This window comes from Argentina silus (assembly GCF_951799395.1).
Source record: "Argentina silus genome assembly, chromosome: 4".
In the NCBI taxonomy this organism is placed as follows: Eukaryota; Metazoa; Chordata; class Actinopteri; order Argentiniformes; family Argentinidae; genus Argentina; species Argentina silus.
Window position 1 is genome coordinate 6,265,185 of NC_139658.1, and position 19,589 is coordinate 6,284,773.

The window sequence follows — 19,589 nt, forward strand, 5'->3', positions numbered from 1 at the left end:
ACTGCTTTCTTTTTACTCTGAAATTGTGGATTGTAAGTATAACTGATCATTTCACACTGATTTCGGTTCATAGACATTAGCCCTCTTATGTTCGCCATGTGCCTCTGACAGACATCCTCAGCAGCTATAGAGGTACAGCACAATGATCTCCTCACGCAAATCAAACACCCGAATGAATCACACTGAAGTGAAGTTGTAGTAAAAAAAAAAAACATTTATTTTTTCTCCTTCTTTATAGTGAAAGGGTTTTGCAAAGCAGTAGTACAGTAACAATTTGTGAGCCGCCTTTTCAAAGCCCTTCTTGCCATTGATATGTGAAAGTATACACTCACTGCAAGGTTGTCACCATACAGTAGTTGTACTCATGTGGGCAGTGTTACATGAACTCCCTCCAAGAGGGGTCAGGGCGTCTCAGCACCCATCTCTTCAAGTCTGATTGTCTCTGCTCACCACTCAGTCCAGTGTGGAGGCAGTCTGATGATGATTATTGATGATTTAGTATTGATCATGCCTCTGTTGTTGAGGTCAGTGCGCAGTGGCTGCCACTCTGGCTGTTCTTCATGAAGAGTTGGTCATTACTATGATTGCTGTTCAACACAGGTACAATAAACAACAACAAACACCACACAAGTATGTAGAATATATGATACAGTAAGGCAAGAAATACTAGATCAAAACTTGTTTTGTTTTTTTATGTGCATCTCTGACTGTGCTGCTTTCCATAGCACCAGTGTGATATTGATTGTATAGCACCAGTGACATAATACAGTCATTAATGTTCTTTTGAGTATAAAAGAATACATATGTTTATCCATACACTCTTTTCCACTAATCCCACTTCTCGTTAGGTATGTATTATTCTTAAAGGGGGGTAAAAAGAGAATAGAGGAGAAAAGATACAAGTTCTTTGGTACCAAAATCTGTGAAATACAGGGGAAGTCAAAGGTTGAAAGGGAGAAAGGGAAGTGTGACAGTGGAAGAAGAGGAGGAGGAGGAGGAGGGGGTTGGGGTGGGATGTAGACCCTTGAGATGCGGCAGTATCTGGGCTGGTGTTCTCTCTGAATCACTCCAGTCTTCTCAACAGCCTCCACAACTCTTCCCACAGCTGCTCCCTAGCGCCCCACATTGGCCACTCACTGCTGCTACACCACAACGAGAGAATTGGTCACGGCAGAGATCAGCTACACAGAGGGAGAGGGAGAGAGGTTACAAATGTGTTCATGTGCAGTTGCTTATACTCTGTGACAGTGTACATAGACATTGGGCACACACACATACGCTGCCCTCACCTCGAAGCAGCTCTTCATGTGCACACACGGTCCTTACGCATACCTCCTTGTTGATCACATACACCCTTCGCAAGCTGAGGAGAGAGAAATGTAGTCACTTGGTGCTGTTGCACACTACAGTAGACTGTGTGAAGTCATGTATTGTGCAGTAGCACAGCATACCTGTAGAAGCAGAGGCTATTCAGGCACTGTTTGCATGGCTTGTGAACAGAGTAGAGTCTGGTGCAGGGGTACTGCTCCTCTCGACAATCTACACAACAAGAAACCAATGTTTGATACAGGATAGTAATCTACATACAACCTAATATAGTGTATTTATCTGTAATCTTCCACTATGTTTCTTACCAAGAGGGCCAGGTTCTGTGGGCTCTGTCTCTAACCCTGACTCTGAAACACAAAACAGTGTACAGTACATGAATGTACATACACAGTTACAAATGCAATCAGCTTGACATTCAGTCAGCTAAATTGAATCACATAATTCAGCAAATTTGACAAAACAAGGTATCAGCAGGTGTAAATGTTGGGAAATAGATATGAGAGGTTGACATACCAGACTGCCCGCGACCAGCCTGCGGGTCCAACAGAACCTGCTGCTGAACTGAAGTATCCGATTCATGAGGTCCTGAAAAAGAGAGAGGGGGGGGGGGGGGGTCCTTCAGTCACTGATAGGCTATGGGGGCAAAAAAGCTCTCTAAATGATCTATTTAAGGGTCAAATTTACACACACAGACACATCCACAGGTATCTTACCTGGAAAATAATCAGGGCCATAGTCCTCTGTGAAGCAAAATGAAAGAAAGGTTTGAGATTTGTTTTCATTTCATTTCAGATTGACAATGTGAGTAACTTTGAGCCAGCAAACACAGGAAGGCGCACATTTAAGAGTGACACATTTCAAACAGATGATGATAGTGTTAGAGTTCTACGTGCACAGAGGGGAGTTTACATAAAACGTGACCATAATAAAATGCAACACCTGTGTTTCAAATTGAAGAGGAAATGAGGAGATTTCACATGACTTAATATCCCAGATGTTCACTCATAATAACATAATAAGTAGTCATTTAAGCATTTTTTGTAATTATAACTGTCTCCATTTAAGTGGTGGTGAAAAAGTGATACATTTCACATGGTGGTTACGTTTAAAGAATACCCTAAGGGTGGGTAGACAGAGGACACTTGAAATGATAAACAGATGTGGAGAGATATGACAAACTTAAAGCGGGTTTGTGCAATTGAACAGACAATGTAATGGTATGAATGAACTCACCCAAAAAAGGAAAGGGTTCATGGTAGACAGGGGGGGACTGGGCAGCAGCAAACATCAGGACTGTTGACATACAACAAGGTTTCTAATCAAGTGTTTGTGTTTAGTGTGCAGTGTTGTGTGATAATGTGTAGTGTGTGGTGTTCAGAGATCATAATAGATGTGTTGTGTTGGTCAAGTGGTTTTATGAACCATGCGTAAAGTGTGTATTGTGTAAGTAGTGTAAGACTGTGTATAGTATGTAGTGACTCACCTGGCATGGAGAGCAGAAGGAGGACTGTCATGGTCGCTCTCTGTGTGGAGGTAGACTGACTCAGAAACTGAGGCGGTGAGAGGAAAGTCATACAATGTCTTAGTGATAACAGAAACTTACATTTATGTTCACAGTATGAGCAATATGACAGTCATTTATCATCTTTACTCCTGTCTGTTCTTCTCCCTCCCATCTCTCTCCAGTACTCTACTCTACTATCTCTTGTATTTTGCCCTCACCTCTCCTCTCCTCTCCTCCTCCCTCTTTATTACCTTGGGCTCATCTCTCTCTCTCTCTCTCTCTCTCTCTCTCTCTCTCTCTACCCCTCTCTCTCCCTCTCTCTCTCTCTCTGCCCACCCCTGGCCCCAAACAGTCAGGGGGGGAAAAAGGGAAAACTTTGACAGAAAGAATGTGGCATGTCTGTCTGCCTTAACAATCCCTCTGTTTTTCTCCTTTTCTCCATTCCACTGCGAAACTCTAAAGCAGACAGACCAGGGGCTGCATTCCAGGAAAAGAACCACTGAGCCCCTCCACCCCACCCCTCTCTCCCCGTCTTCTATATCCCTCTCTCCACGTCTCTCATTTCCCCTCTGTCGCCCTCTCTGGTCATTTCCCCGAACCCCTCCCCCCTCTTTTTTCCCCTCATCTCTCGCTCTCTCTCTTCCTCTCTCTTATGCTTTCTAATAAGCACAGAGCTCGCCAGGTTGAGGTAGTACAGTATGACCGCTGAATAGTAAGCCAAAACTACCAAGCGAAGGAGAGAAAGAGAAGAGGTTAGTGAAGGGCAATGGAGACAGAGAGGAGGGACACTTACACAAAGTAAAAAAAACACCTACTCCCAGTCTTGAGGTTCTTATTACACCTTTTCAAATAAATGACAATAAGTGTCATCGTGGTAAACTTTGTTTCCTTACTTTCTGTAGTATGTTTTAACGACAAGATGTCATGGTTAGTTTGGAACAAATGGCATTAAGCACAGCCTTTCTAACTCTCTATAAGTAACAGTTGTAAAACACAGTATTAGGACACTTTCCCTGTGGAATGAGCAAATGCTCCTCCCCTCTAGCTAAACTGTACTCCACAGAATGAGGCACTCCATCTTATTCATGTCTTTGTGCATTGTTTGTTACAGTATGTGGTCATCAGTGTGTTGAAATATGTGTGTATGTTATCACATTTAATGTTTCATGTGTGGTCTACGCAAGTGTGTGTGTGTGTGTGTGTGTGTGTGTGTGTGTGTGTGTTGTTGAGAGAGAGAGAGAGAGAGAGAGAGCATATGCTTGTAGTTTGAATAAATGTGCAGCCTGTATGCGGGGATGTCATCAAAGGTGTGTATGTGTGTCTATGTGCATGTACATATCCACACGTAACGTTATTATGTGCCAATAAGTATGTGTGTGCCTGTGTGAGTGTGCTCAGACATTCCTCTTGTGCATCACAGTGGCTATCGGAAACCATATGTTTTCACAGCACACATCTGGGAGCTATTACACCCCCCTCCCCAACCCCATTTCGTCTCTCCCCCCTCCTCAGCCCTCACTGACCCCCTCCCCCAAGCCTGGGGACTTGGGAACAACGCCACCATGAAAGGGGAGAGCCTCATCTCTCCATCCTTCCCAATACAGTTTACAGTTTGTTTTCAAGAGCCATGTAAGAAAAAAATATTTAGTTTTTCTCCATCTATCCCCTGTTTCCAATCCCCCTCCTCTTCCATATAACCCAAATCAGACTCACTCTTTTTCTCCCTTTTCTTTCTCATTTTATTTGTGTTGGCCAACCCCTCTCCATTGTATTGTCATTGCCACAAGCTATAACCCCACCCCCTGGAGTGCAGATTGGCCCCCCCAACTCCAGTGAAAACACAGTACCACAACCGCATGTCAATTCGGAACAAGCATTGCAAAAAAAATTATCCCGAGTAAATCACAGATTACTACACCGGATAATAACTAAAAAAACATTCACAAATATCGAAGATGAGATTTTGAGTTGCCATGTCACATTTCATTGCTTTCACAGTGTTATTGTCGGAGAAGTTTCATCTTTCATTTTGATCGGGTTAACTTCCAGAAATAGGCTAATGATAATCATATTTCAAATGAAATAACACACAATAGCCTGACACATAATCTCAAACTAATTTCCTTTGATTAAAACATTGTAATGAATCTGAATGAAAAATCGATGCTGTTTTCGATTGTTTTGCTTATATTCAATCATGGTCAACTTTCTTACCTCAATTTATTTCACTTTGCTCGGGCGATCCTGAAGTCTCATGTGTCCGCTCCGTCTCTTGCACCGATTGACCGAGCGCCACATTGTACCGCCCCGTCTCCTATCCACTCCTCCCCGATTCTGTGGAACCCCACCACCCACAGACAAGAGCCCATGTTTACAGCAATCCTATGGTTTTAAATCTGTGTAGAAGAGTGGAAAAGTGTACACTGTATATCAGCAGTAGTATAGGGAATATGTCTTTATTATGGACAATAGTTTTCCAGTGAAACAAATTGAGATCAGGTGTAAGTCAAATCAATATGGTGTATGATTCACTTGATTGACATGTGTAGGCCGCAACCTATCATCTTCATGTGAACAGAAATGCCTGGTGAACAAGGACCAATACCAAGTAACCCATAGTACTCAGAAATGAAGTGTATAAATCAATCACAGCAGTCAATCAACCACAATTTATTTAAACACACACAACGGATTGCAGTGCATTGCTCTTTTAAATAAAAAACAGATGACAATCAGATGAATATGATAAATTAGATCTAGGAATAGGTGCCTATTGATGATCTCAGCATAAACAGTGTGTCTGTGTGACTGCTTAAAAACGGTCCAATTATATACATATACATCAGTTTAGGTCAGACTGTTGAGCACCTCCTCAGTAAACCCATGAAAGGCTGACATCTAGAGGACATACATTGCCATGCTAAATACATTATTGCACACCTGGGCAGCTCTATACAGCATAACCTGAGATTAATTCATGAGTACAAAAATACGACAGATTTAGGGCTTCCAAATACAATGGAATAACATAGAAAGGTACATGTTTCATTACAAGCAGACATAATAACCAGGGACACAATAGCAAGCAAGAACTGTATTTATTACACATTAAAAATAAGACTCCCGTTGGTATTATGGAAGAGCTGGAGTATCATATACACTTATAAATGTCTGTGAAGCCATCACACTCTGAACTAAACCACACACCCACACACCAACAACACCAAAACATGGGCATGAGCCATGGAATGCACCATTCTATTACAGTCTGTTGGTCATCTCTCTCACAAACACTCACACCATCTCTCTCATACAGACAAACACACACAGACCGACACAGACCATGCCCCATGCTACTCTTAGAGATCAGTGTCACTTGTGGAGTGTGGAGGTGTTGAAGTCGACAGGTGTGTAGGCCAATCAGACCTCATTACGCATCTTAATGAAAGTATAATTTAATTCAAAGGTTAGAGGGGATGGGCTGTCAAGGATAAAGATGACCAAAGGTTCAAGCGGTCGCTGATTTCTTCTCCTTATAGGTGGCCATCATCTTCTTTATCTCTGCTATTGCCTTTCCTGGGTTCAGTCCCTGTTGGGGAAGGAGAGAGTGGTTTTAGGGATAAACAGCACAATGAGACAATGACAGAGCCATGTGTCATCACTGTTTTACGGAGAAGTTGATGAAGAGCCTTGCAGCACAGTAAGAGGAAGGTGCATTGTGGAGCAGTGACAGGGGTAATGTGTGTGGTGAGGGGAGGTGTGCTGAAACGTTACCTTGGGGCAGGTCTTAGTGCAGTTCATGATGGTGTGACAGCGGTAGAGGGAGAAAGGATCCTGCAACTTGGACAGACGCTCCTCTGTGAACTCGTCTCGTGAGTCGATCATCCAGCGGTAGGCCTGAGCGAAGACGGATGTATGAACAAAAAACAAAACTGTACACGCAAAATCTCTCACCTCACTACAGTGACCCATTTATCCAATACACCAATAACCATCAACCATCACCCTCACACACTCAGAAATTCTCTCAAACATGTGCACGCACACACCTGCATAAGGACAGCGGGTCCCAGGTACTTGTCTCCGTTCCACCAGTAGCTGGGGCAGCTTGTGCTGCAGCACGCACACAGGATACATTCATACAGCCCGTCCTGAGAGATAGAAAAGTGAAAGGGGAAGAAAAGAAAGAGAGCACTGAATATTTTTCGTATTTCAGCCATGGTTACAACACATTCTGCTCACTTCTATTTTGCAAAGCGAGTATTTTGTATACCAATTTTTGCCTGTCCTCCACAGACTGATGATACTGTGCCTTTCCTTCATTTGTCTCATCCTTCTTCTTCAGGTATGGCTCGATGGACTTATACTGAGCGTAGAAGTTACTCATGTCCTGCAACCAAGACATACCCTCCATCAAACTCGACCCCACAACAACCTCAAGTTATAGGCAACATGACAAAATGACATACAACTGAAGATGACTTTATAGTGGTCAAATATCCATCAAATTCTAATCTAGATAGTCAATGGCATGCCGCCTGTCAAAGAGAAGTAAGGAGGTCTGTTGGGATTATGACTCACAGGTACCAGATCCTTCACCACATACATGTGTGGCAGGGGGTATATCTTGGTAGGCTTGCCAATGTTGGTGTCAATCTTGTTCAGACAAGCCAGCGTGTTGCCCCCGTTGATGTTCATTGCACAGGATCCACAAATACCTGCATCCACCAATAGAATATATATACTCAGTAATGGAGATGGAATAAATTCCCTGGGGGAACCCTGATGGGTCCAAGAGGGATAAAGTCAATGTTGAAATTACAGTATTTTGCCACCACCAACAAGATCATCTTCCGGAATGTGGTTCCTGTGGTTTTCCCCGATTTCCACCACTGAATATACGCTGGTAAAGTAGAACGCCACTTGCCGTTTCTGAGACACACAAACAAGCGCACAGCACCATAACACTGAAATGACCATGCTGATTTGGCTGCCAAACCTGCTACCACTGTAATAAAATGTACTAGTGTTCATTATTTTCTTTGTCATGGTATTCTTTGTTATGGGGCAATCACTTTACCAGCGTATACTATTAGCCTACCAATCTAAACTCTCAAGTATGGCACCTGAGCAGCCTGTCCTTAATGTTAGATGATGAGATCCTAGAGACATTATCCAGATGAAAACTGTTTAAGTTCATCATGGCTGCATACAGCATAACATAAAAAAAATGACTGACCCTCTCTGCAGGAGCGGCGGAAGGTAAGAGTGGGGTCCATCTCATTCTTGATCTTGATGAGGGCATCTAGTACCATTGGGCCACAGCTGGTTAGAGGAAAGAAGCAGTCAGTATTGTTTCCTAGGGCATTCTATTGTGAAGTGAACTCACAGACAAACACAAAGTAATCGTTCTTCTTGATCTGACCAAGCAAAAACTCCTACCTCTACAAATCAACTTTATGATAGCATGCAGAGGAATTTTTGTTAGGGTGCCTCATTGCCAGCAGGGTGCCAAAACAGAGGTTAAAAAGCTTATCACAGGGACATACTGTATGGAGGGAGGAAGACTTAGAACCTGTCCGGTGTCCGAATCATCCTCCTTAATTCCACCTGAAGCTCGTTCTTGGCTCATCGTGAGGCACACTGTCCTCAATTGGATCAGCTAATACTAATGCCCTAACAAAAACAGCAACACACCCCTCCATCTCCAGGAACTAATGTCCTCCTGAAACAAGAACGGCCTATATCTGTGTCTTGGTGAAGAGATGTTTACTAATGCTGTCAACTGCAGACACTAGGGTGGCCAGTCAGTGCTGCACCTGATTCCAGGCTGTACTACACAAAGATAACAGTGATAACATTACTTTAAACTAATTACTATATTACTTTAACATGACTATAAACAAATGGAAATGTGTACACAACTCACTTGTTGAGGTCGATCTCAAAGGTCTGCATGCGGGGCTTGTCTCCGGGCGTGTCTGGGTCCCAGCGGTATACCTGGAACTTCTTAATTCTGGGCTGAGTCTCTGGGGCGGCTGCTGTCTGGGCATGCCGAACCACCTGATGGGAAAGTTGGGACAGAGAGGGTAAGGAGAACTGCTCAACCCTTGTCTGTCATGATAGATTCCCCATTCCCAAACATATTTAGCCTACACTTTAACAAGGTCAACATACCTTGTATATGATATTTCAAAACAGTTTTGGACACAGTAAAGGAGAATATAACTCATATCTGTAAAAGCTATTGGATAACTGAATACATAATGACTCAATTAATACTGTAGTTCACATAAGGTTCCTGGCAAGACAGGGCATTTGTTGGAAGTGTTTAACGAATAGCCTACCACCCAAGACAGAGTGGACCTAAATACATGGCCTTTGACCCCATGGCAATCCCACACCAGCCCCCTACCGGTCACAACTGTGTTACATCAAGCCATATGTAACCGGCTAATGCTAATGTTGCTGCAAACAGACTTGCTTCCTCGCACTCATAACATCACCTGTCACTAGTTTAGCTAACGTATTCTGCACAACAAACATCTACGGACGACTACGTTGTTTACACGCCACTGTACACTGGCTGTCACCGCTGTCCGAGACTAGCTTAAACTCTATCCAGCAGTGTGTCCAATACTGAAGTCCTAGTTTGTTTACCTTGACAGGTGAGGAACTAGCTAGCTAGTCTGCTAGCTCCACTCGTCACTCCCTAACAAATGAAGAGAGAATTGAAAATGGCTTAACTTTAATAGCAATATATCTAGCAAGCTAGTGTAGCTGTCCTGCCTTACTTCTTTTTAAATCCATGGATTATTTCCCACACCTCAACGGGCAGTTAGCTATCTTGTTAAGTAGGAGGCTAACCACTATGACCCATGTCTCACGTACGTCGAGCTAACAAGCTTGCGCTTTCCCTTTTCTCAATCAACGGGTCAATTTGACCAGTGAGATAGTCTCACATATTGATCAGAAACAACATACCACCATTCCGGCGGAGGAACGGAATGCCACCGCACCACAGCGACCCAAGGACGAGAGACAGACGACCGACATCTTGAGCAATCTGAAGTTTCTGACCTCTCTCTGAGGTTTCCGCTATCCCGTCGTGCAGTGCGGTGCTAGCAGTTACGTCAGTAAACACTGACCTTAGATCAGTTTTTTGGGGCAAATTAAAAACAAAAAATACATAAAGATTATTAATAATAATAATAATAATAATAATAATAATAATAATAATTGTTTAATTAGCGGCTAAATTGTGATTTACGTTGTGTCCTATTGTATGCAGTACTGTAAGTGATACCTATAATAATGCTATTATGATATCTTCAACATGAATTCCATGACAAAGTATAATCAAATTGATTAACTAATCTAAAAAGAAGATGGTAAGTACTGTAAAACATGATTTTGGGGCCACAGATCCACAATCCAACTGCACCAACGTGATTTGGGAGTATGGCTACGCGAGACTACCAACCAACGAATGCATCAGGGATCCAGCATGCGCGTGCGGATGTCAGTGTAATTTCGCCGGATGCTCTGCTCGAGGAATCAACAAGCACACACTGTGCCCACATGACATTTCGGGTGCTGGATTAAGGTCATCTAATACGGCGAGTTTAACACAGGGAAAACGACGAGACTGTAGCAAAATCATTCGAAAAGAAAGATGGTATTTCTGACTTTGTCTTTGTGGATCCGCAATCGTGGACCTGATCGATACTGGAAGGTTCAAGAAGTTCTAAAGAATGCACGGGTAAGGATAGCACACTGTAGCTAATTTGCTAGCGCTCATATGACTGTAGCTATCCACTTGGCATGAACTGCATTTATTTAGTTAATTTATGTATGTCAGCATACAATACTTATCTACTTGTGTAGCTAGCCATATGCTATGCTATGACACAAAGTTGGTGTCTTCTGTTCTTCTGTCCCGCAGCTAACTGTTAACTAATGTCAGCAATAGTTGTCTAGTATGCCATCTCATTTGGAGCGCTGGTGCACCCACACCAGCTAAATTATACATCCACACTGCAAGTAGATAGATGAACCATACAACTCCAATGCATGTATTCACGTCAATGCACCAGAAGAATGCATGAGTCGTTTTATGGCTACTATGAATGTTACTGCTTGCCGAATTTTTGATAATACGCATTTTCGAAACTCTAGCAGTCTGTCGGTAAATGGCTTGGAAAATATTATTCTACTATAATACTTTCATAATGTACTGCACACTAATGTCCTTTCGTCTGTATGTTACCTGATTCCCATCCCCTGTCTGTAACCATTAGCACTTCAGAGGTAGAAAGAGCCGATGCTACAGCTTGGCAGTGCGGGCAGTGCGAAGGGCATTCGTCTACGCCACCAAGTCTCGCAAGGCCAAAGGACGTAACATGCGATCGGTGAGAACTTGGACTGTAAAAGCAATGATTGTAATAGCTACCAAATGATTTATTCCAACCATTTATTATTCCAAAACCATTTATTCTGATGTGTAAGAGTTATGAACTGATCACTTTTGCCACCGAGATCTCTCACCATCCATGCATTTTATTACAACTGTAATGTATAGTAATAGATTGAATCAGGTCCATAATGATATGTGTCCTATTGTGATATTAAACTTGTATAATGCTTTTCCCCAGCTGTGGATCTCACGCATAGCAGCAGCATCACGGGAACATGGCATGAAGTACCCTGTGCTTATGAACAACCTGGTGAAGGTTAGTTGGCCTAAACTGTTCCTTACTACCCTGTCTCTCAGTTCCAGGTTGCTCTATGCCATTTTTGTTCAATTGGACTGAAATGATAGGAGTGCTGAGTACTCCAAGAACAAACCAGGGAACAGTCAGTGTTAAAAGTGTTGATGCATATAAACATTTCTCACAATCCAGCACCCTCATTATTATATACACTGAACCCACTCCTTGCACTCCCCTCTCACCCAAATCATTGCTCTTAACTCCAGTAGTTCCTCATCAGTATTTCGACTCCTCAGTATTTTTGTCTGCATTCATTAATATCTCCATCCCTCTTTTCTTTCTTCATACAGAGTAGTGTACAGGTGAACAGACGTGTCCTGAGCGACCTCGCCATCACAGAGCCTCGGTCATTCCTCTCTCTTACGAAGCTGGCCAGGGCGCGCCAACAGGAGGGGTTCCATGCAGCATTGGGTGATGGCAAAGAGACTCCTGGTGTTTTCTCACGATTTGTCCTGCTGCAGTGATCTTGCCACCTCCTCCCTAGCCAATTACAGTGGGCTGCACACTGACTCTTGACTGATGTTGGCAAAGGATCTAGCACTGTTTCCTTCCCTCCAGTCAGATCAACCCAGTACTGCCTAGCAATCTATCTTAATTCCTCTCTGACCCATGGCTCAGTGGATTGATAATGAAGGCCAATACCAACCTCCATACAACACTCATTTAGAATTGAAATGATGCTGTTCTATGGAGAGGACTGGTGATGGGGATCCAGAGTAAAGTAACTTGACCCTCATTTGTAATGCCTTGTGTCTATGTAAATATGTGTGATTTTGTTGTGAATTATACCAGTTTTCCTGTTCATAAATGTAGAAAATGTTTGTCTTATTCATTAAAGGTAACATTTTGCTATCTATTCAACGTCCTGCGTTTTGTTGTTCATCTTAGCAATTCATGGTATTGAGTTATTATGGTATGTTTGAACTGTCTAGATTTGTATTTACTCTTCTACTAGTTACCTTTACACTGACTTCACATAGGGATGATTCAGGTGCAAAGTTTCCATATTCCTCCTAAATCCAAATGTTACTGCAGTGATTATTAGAAATCCAAACATGATACAGCACAGAGATGTATGCTTATTGAAAACAAATATTGTGAGTGTCCTCTTGATCTACCATGGTATAAGGTTATATGATGTAACTGTCATTTTCGGAGTGTAATGGCCTTCCTGTGGCAGATAACTGCTGTGGGTTACCATGAGATTTGCATACCTTTTTCGCCTCTGCAGCCACCGTAGCTCTTTCATGGGTGTGGCTACATGTATGACCTCTGCTAAGGACAACCGGTACAACCAATAAGAGGAATAATGATATGTTAGTAAGCCAATCACCACGAGTGTCATTCGTGGAAATTCGTGCACTTGCGCAAACGGAGGCAACGTGACACGCGTGTGGAGGAAGTGTACGGTGCACCAGTGACAGACCGGTTAACAGAACCTCATCGCCACCGGCCCAGGCTAAAGGCTTACCGTCCGTTACTGTAACATGTCCTGGCTGTTCGGTCTGAACAAGGGGCAGCCTGAAGCTCCCCCAGAGTTCCCGGTACCGCCGCCACCACCTCCACCGGCTGGCGGCTCCGGTGGTGGCTCCAGTAGTGGTGGCGATAGACCCAAGGACAAATGGAGCAACTTCGATCCAACCGGACTGGAGCGAGCGGCCCAGGCTGCAAAGGAACTCGACAAGTCTCGTAAGTGTATTGTATTATGTATCTTGTATTATGACAGCCCGACAGACAGATAAATAGCTCACGACCAACCTGTAAACAAATACATAGCACTTCCACCATCAGACCGTCGGAGAAAGTCTCGTGTGTGATAAGAGATGCAAACCGCATGGTTGGCATCCCTAGTGATGCTGATGCAACATAATTTAATTTCCCTGTTCCCACTTGTAGTCCTCACGACAGCGGTCCTTTAGAGAGAACAGTGAAATAAATTAAAATCACATGTTCCAGAGGGTTGGTTTCAACATTGCGCTGCACACTATCACTCCTCCTGGAAGTTTCTCAATAGTGCATTCAAGGTGAAAGGCTCAAAGGTCATTCATTCCCTTTCACACAGTTTGCTACTGTTGATTGATAGTCAAACATTCATTTATCAGCCAGAAGACCTCATATCATCCATATGTCACAAATTTAATAAAGCGTTATTACCAATTCCATTGTATTTCGCCTTTATTTAAGCAGGTTAGTCAGGTTAGTAAGAGGAATATTATTCCTCTTCACATATTTATTATTTGATATCTGGGAGCACTCTGAATGGATTGTCATTCATTGGTAATATATTTTTTGGTGAATAACTGGTGTTATTAATGTTTTCCCTCATTCTAGGCCATGCCAAAGAGGCACTGGACTTGGCACGTATGCAGGAGCAGTCCGTTCAGATGGAGCATCAGAGCAAAGTGAAGGTACAGTCCCTGTAATAAGGCACAATTTGCAGGACCCACAATTTGCGGGTTTGTGGTACCAAACATTACCCGTCTCGTGATGGTAAACATACATGCCAGCAATCATTGGTGGTGTTGCTCTTATGGATGCAATAGAGTCGTGGACTCTCTTTATAGCGTATGCTATTGCTGTTCCCTCTGTCTGTCATGGTGACAGGAGTACGAGGCAGCAGTGGAGCAGTTGAAGGGGGATCAGATTCGCATTCAAGCAGAGGAGAGGAGGAAAACTGTCAACGAGGAGACCAAGCAGCATCAAGCGGTGAGAGGAGAGGAGAGCAGAGGAAGCGTATCATGATTCTGCAGCATTGTCTCACGTCAGACAGTGTGGCTCCGTCCACACTGATCTTGTTCAAGGATTAGGTTGAATTCTAGAAAAACCTGGTACAGTTCATTTCTATGGTGGTGGAAGATGACATGGTTAGTTTGAGATATTGGTCCAGCAGGGGGTGCCAAATAGTTGTCACTATGGTTACCGTCTCCTCTATCCACAGAGAGCACAGTACCAAGACAGGTTGTCCAGACAAAGGTATGAGGATCAGCTCAGGCAACAGGTAAGATGAATGTTAACTGCTGTAACAACTCTGTTTTCTATGGGCCATGAGAAGTATGTTGAAAATGCTTGTGTCAACCTGACTGTGTGTGGCCTCTCCTCTGTGTCCTCAGCAAGCCCTGAATGAGGAGAACCTTCGTAGACAGGAAGACTCTGTGCAGAAACAGGAGTCCATGAGAAAAGGTACTGGCCAGCAGCATGATGCAATACATTGTCATACTACCTTTAGAAATCAGTCCTGACATGGCAATGTTCACAAAATGGTTTGTTTTATTTACCATAATTGACCATAATTAGTCAGGGACGGGTAATTATTGGAGGTCAAAAGTAACTGTAATCAAAAACAGTATCAGCGGGTTTGCATTTCCTGTTCCGAATATTAGCTTGTTAATTCCACTGATGTGTCTTGTCCTCCTTGCAGCGACAATTGAGCATGAGATGCAGCTGAGGCACAAGAATGAGCTGTTACGCGTCGAGGCAGAGTCTAAAGCCAGGGCAAAAGTGGAGCGGGAAAATGCTGACATCATCCGTGAGCAGATCCGTCTAAAGGCAGCAGAGCACAGACAGACTGTACTAGAGACGATAAGGTGAGAATCACTGATATATTCTACTTCATAGTATATCGTGTGGCACACAGATATGGTGTATTAGAGGCCTCACTGTCTCTGTGTGTGTATATGTTTGCTCTCAGGACTGCTGGTGCTGTGTTTGGGGAAGGATTTCGTGCCTTTGTGTCTGACTGGGATAAAGTCACAGCGACGGTGAGACCTCCCTTCCAGTTCACGTTATCAAAAAAAAAAAGTTTTATTTTTATTCTGGTTTAGAATAAATGTTGTACTGGTTTAGCTCTGAGCTATACTGCTTTTCAGGCATCTCTGGATATTGTTTAACTCTTCCCCCAAACCACCAGGTGGCAGGACTGACCCTTCTAGCTGTGGGGGTATACTCTGCACGGAATGCTACAGGGGTGGCAGGGCGCTACATTGAGGCCAGGCTTGGGAAGCCCTCATTGGTCAGAGAAACATCTCGCATCACTGTGGGGGAGGCAATCAAGCACCCCATCAAGGTAGAGAGGGGCTTATTTGCATCTTTGAGGTTCATTCTGTGTTTCTGTGTGTTTTCCTCAAAACCCTCATATTAAAGTTTTGTGAAGTGAATGTGAGGTATTAATTGTCTTGATCTTCCTCTTGCCCTCTTAGGTGACAAAGCGCCTGACAAGCAAACCCCAGGATGCCCTTGAGGGAGTAGTGCTTAGTGTGAGTACCAAAACCCACCTGGTCCTCAGAAACGCTTCAAAAGAGAACCACACCTCATACAGTTTTAGCACAACTAAACAACTGAGAGAGATGATCCAGTGTATGTGTGAAGCACTCATTGAGAATACCTCCCACACTCATCTCATTTTAGAATGAATATTTATGTTTTTAGAGCCCAGAAATGAATTATTCTCTCATCTCTTTAGCCTAAACTGGAAGAGCGTGTTCGTGACATTGCCATAGCAACCAGGAACACACGGCAGAACCGCGGGCTCTACAGGAACATCCTCATGTATGGCCCACCGGGCACTGGGAAGACTCTCTTTGCCAAGGTAAGCTCCCCACAGCTGCTGCTGTCCTGAAGAGTGGAAACAGTTGGAACTGGACTCACATCAGAGCCTAATGGGGAAACTCCACTGAAATGGTGCTCCCTATATTATATTCACCAAGCAGACATGGGTGATGGGGAGCTGAATAATCTTTATTAACCTGTAAATAGTGTATTTTTTATGAATGAGAGGTGTCACTGTGATATGGTGGTAACAGTGAGGTGCTTCCATGTCTTGAGTAGAAGCTGGCAATGCATTCTGGGATGGACTATGCCATCATGACGGGCGGAGATGTGGCACCCATGGGACGTGAGGGTGTGACCGCCATGCACAAAGTCTTTGACTGGGCCACCACCAGTCGTCGTGGGTATGCTGCCTTCACTCAATCATACTGTTAATGAAGCTTTATATAAAGAACCAGCCATTAATTCACAGACTATAATATATCCACATGAAAGTTAATGATAAACATGACTATGACCATGAAGTCAGGTACACAAACCACTGCTCACAATTATACTATGCAGGTGGACTGGTGTGGTATACAGAGATCAATGCAAAGTCAGTTCAGCTCTGCTAAAGCCATCCTCTCTCCTCTCTGATACAGCCTGCTGCTATTTGTTGATGAAGCCGATGCATTCCTTCGCAAGAGATCGTCTGTAAGTCTGTGTGTGTGTGTTTGAAAGTACCTTTTTTATATATATATATATAGTATTAAGCCTATCTCTGGACTAAAATGTGTCTCCAATGGAGGGTTTATATTGATAAGTGAGATTCAGTCCAGGATTTGGCTTAATCTGTCAACAGATGTCACTATGGGTGTATACCTGCATTTCAATGTTAACAAAATGTTCTGGTCATGTTCAAATATTGTAAAACAGGATTAAAAGTCTGTGTCTTTCTGTGTGCAGGAGAAAATCAGTGAAGACCTCAGAGCCACTTTGAACGCATTCCTGTATCGCACTGGAGAGCAGAGCAACAAGTCAGTCCTCATTCACTATCTACTCTGTTCAAACATGTCATTAAGCAATGTGCTATGGGTCCATTGAAACACCCTCTCATATTAGATAGATAGTCTCCCTAATCGGCCACTTGTCTGTGTCCTCTCTCCACAGGTTCATGCTGGTGCTGGCCAGTAATCAGCCTGAGCAGTTTGATTGGGCCATTAATGACCGTATTGATGAGATAGTTAACTTCGCCCTACCGGGTCCTGAGGAGAGGGAGAGGCTGGTGCGGCTGTACTTTGACAGATATGTGTTGGAGCCAGCCACTGGGGGGAGACAGTGAGTAATGCACGTGTACACCCACACAGCAGCACAGGTTTAAGTAGGGCATTCACACAGTTGGATGCATAATGGAACAAGTCTTGGTGCCAAGTAATTAGTTAGTCTCAGACGCACAGTCATTCACATACAAGGACACACACACATTATGCAGAGATAATTAGGCAGAGATGTGTGTTTTGAAGGAGTCCAGTCTGTATTGTCTGAGCTGGTTGATCCCAGGCTGAGGGCTGGGAAAAGGCCCTTAAAGAGCAGGTGGCCCAGAAGCAGCCTGCATGCCAGCCATGCTGAGTCATTAATTACAGTGGGGCTCTGAGGGGCCTGGAGGCTGACAGGCAGGCAGCGAATCAGACAGGCAGGGGGTCGACCCACACACACAGGGCACTCGTTACTGGGAACTGGACCAGGCCAAAATAAACACCGGTGCCAGATGGAGAGGGCTACTTCAGAAGTGCTCTCACCCCCCCACTCCAGACTCATGCCAATCCTCAAAAGAGCCCTGTTGCTGCTCCGGAAGAAGGATTAGAATCAGACAAGTGTTCTACTCTCCCTACCTCATCCCACTCACTGCTCTTTCTCTCTCTTCCTCTCTCTCCCTCTCTCTCACCTGTGTCTGTCTGTCTATAGGAGGATGAAGCTGGCACAGTTTGACTATGGGCTGAAGTGTTCCGATATCGCCAAGTGCACACAGGGCATGTCGGGCAGAGAGATCTCCAAACTGGGTGTTGCCTGGCAGGTCAGTGGTCCCTGAATTCATGATTTTGTCTGTGTGCTAAAAGGTAGCAACAGTTAAGTTATGCTGTTGAGAATTTTCAAATAACATCTATTTAGCACAAATGTTTAGTTGAAGAGAGCCTCTGTAGAGGGTTCTTGAGAGATAGAACTTGGAGACAATAGACAATGCTGGATATAGAGACATACAGGTACAGCCAGATACTATTACAGCATAATGTTCATCTTTCACATGTGATGATGGGATATTAGAATATATGTATTTTATCTCCTTCCAAAGGCGGCAGCATACTCCTCAGAGGACGGGGTCTTAACAGAGGCCATGATTGACGCCAGAGTTTCTGACGCCATCCGGCAGCATCTCCAGAAGATGAACTGGCTGCATGGAGAGGGGGGAGAGGATGCTGACGGCAAGAGCACACCCCCACTACAAGCTGGAGCACCGGACAGCGCTAGCAAAATGGGCTTTGTTCTGCCCAATGGCGAGCCGCCCCAGGCTCAAGATGTGCTCACTCCGGCCCTGAAGATGAACACAGAGCATGGGACCACACTGGAGGCCTCTGTCATTCAGGAAGAGGTGAAACTGGACCAAGGAGAGGTGTCACCCCCTCCGGAGATAACTCAGCCTTCTTCAGCTGAGGGGGGAAGTGCAGGGGAGGAAGGAACTGTATTAGCCAAAGGAGAGGGTTCTGGAAATGGTGTCAAAGCAGAAGCTGTGCTAACACCTCAGGGGGAGGGGGTAGAGAGTGTAGCCCAGACTGAACCAGCTTCTCCTAGTGAAGGAGGGGCAGGAAAGGAGAGCAAGACCACACCTCCTCCTCCTAAAGATGGGACTCCAGTTTAAGATTAGGGGCCAAAGGACAGGCACTGCCTGGGATTAATGTGTGATGTTCTCCCATTTCATAAGGCTGGAAAGCTGTAATAATATATTATATGATTTGTGTAAAAGTGTACTTTACATGGAAACCATATGTCTGTAATAATATTAATGTTCAAATGTGCACTGTAAGAGATGATACTCTATTGAAATGATGTTATGGATAGGACATGTGTATGATATGTGTTTTTACTAACAGTAAAATAATCCAGATTTCTTACAATGGCTTCTTGATGATCTTTATGATTTATAATATATATGGTGGATGGTGTGGTAGACACGAGACGAGAATGTTGTGTGAGCAAAGGAGGGGGGGGGGGCACACGTGTATAGAGGGTGGGAGATGTACAAGGACAGAGATGGGGGGGTGTCAAGATTGGATGGGGCCGCAATCCACTCCCTGGACAGTTTAATAAGGGAGTTTTATAAGGGAATACACTCAGGATCGCAACATTTCACAGGAATGGGAAATGTCTTCAGACAGCCCTCACTCTCATTACAAAGCCATGAC

At 43.9% G+C, this 19,589-nt stretch overlaps 4 protein-coding genes across 4 annotated transcripts; 2 read left to right on the forward strand and 2 right to left on the reverse strand.

Moving 5' to 3' along the window:
• Positions 1–193: 193 nt before the first annotated feature.
• On the reverse strand, positions 194–5,120 carry mfap2 (microfibril associated protein 2). Its single transcript, XM_083668471.1, has 9 exons — positions 5,048–5,120; positions 2,813–2,879; positions 2,563–2,622; positions 2,043–2,069; positions 1,843–1,914; positions 1,635–1,676; positions 1,452–1,539; positions 1,290–1,363; positions 194–1,181 (listed from the first exon to the last, which is right to left on the reverse strand). The coding sequence occupies exons 2-9, from the start codon at positions 2,841–2,843 to the stop codon at positions 1,078–1,080; spliced, it is 498 nt and encodes a 165-aa protein (XP_083524597.1). The 5' UTR covers positions 2,844–2,879; positions 5,048–5,120; the 3' UTR covers positions 194–1,077.
• A 794-nt stretch (positions 5,121–5,914) lies between these two features.
• sdhb (succinate dehydrogenase complex, subunit B, iron sulfur (Ip)) lies at positions 5,915–9,953 on the reverse strand. The gene is made up of 8 exons (XM_083668461.1): positions 9,818–9,953; positions 8,763–8,896; positions 8,073–8,158; positions 7,415–7,551; positions 7,107–7,223; positions 6,883–6,984; positions 6,608–6,730; positions 5,915–6,422 (listed from the first exon to the last, which is right to left on the reverse strand). The coding sequence occupies exons 1-8, from the start codon at positions 9,887–9,889 to the stop codon at positions 6,342–6,344; spliced, it is 852 nt and encodes a 283-aa protein (XP_083524587.1). The 5' UTR covers positions 9,890–9,953; the 3' UTR covers positions 5,915–6,341.
• A 436-nt stretch (positions 9,954–10,389) lies between these two features.
• Positions 10,390–12,460, forward strand: mrpl20 (mitochondrial ribosomal protein L20). Its single transcript, XM_083668475.1, has 4 exons — positions 10,390–10,595; positions 11,134–11,244; positions 11,488–11,565; positions 11,895–12,460. Exons 1-4 carry the CDS (start codon positions 10,509–10,511, stop codon positions 12,066–12,068), a joined length of 450 nt encoding a protein of 149 aa, XP_083524601.1. The 5' UTR covers positions 10,390–10,508; the 3' UTR covers positions 12,069–12,460.
• A 557-nt stretch (positions 12,461–13,017) lies between these two features.
• On the forward strand, positions 13,018–19,293 carry atad3 (ATPase family AAA domain containing 3). Its single transcript, XM_083668444.1, has 16 exons — positions 13,018–13,293; positions 13,936–14,012; positions 14,209–14,310; positions 14,543–14,602; positions 14,715–14,784; positions 15,023–15,188; positions 15,293–15,362; positions 15,512–15,667; positions 15,801–15,857; positions 16,064–16,189; positions 16,429–16,553; positions 16,794–16,845; positions 17,098–17,168; positions 17,302–17,469; positions 18,097–18,205; positions 18,482–19,293. Exons 1-16 carry the CDS (start codon positions 13,092–13,094, stop codon positions 19,043–19,045), a joined length of 2,175 nt encoding a protein of 724 aa, XP_083524570.1. The 5' UTR covers positions 13,018–13,091; the 3' UTR covers positions 19,046–19,293.
• The last annotated feature ends 296 nt before the right edge of the window (positions 19,294–19,589 follow it).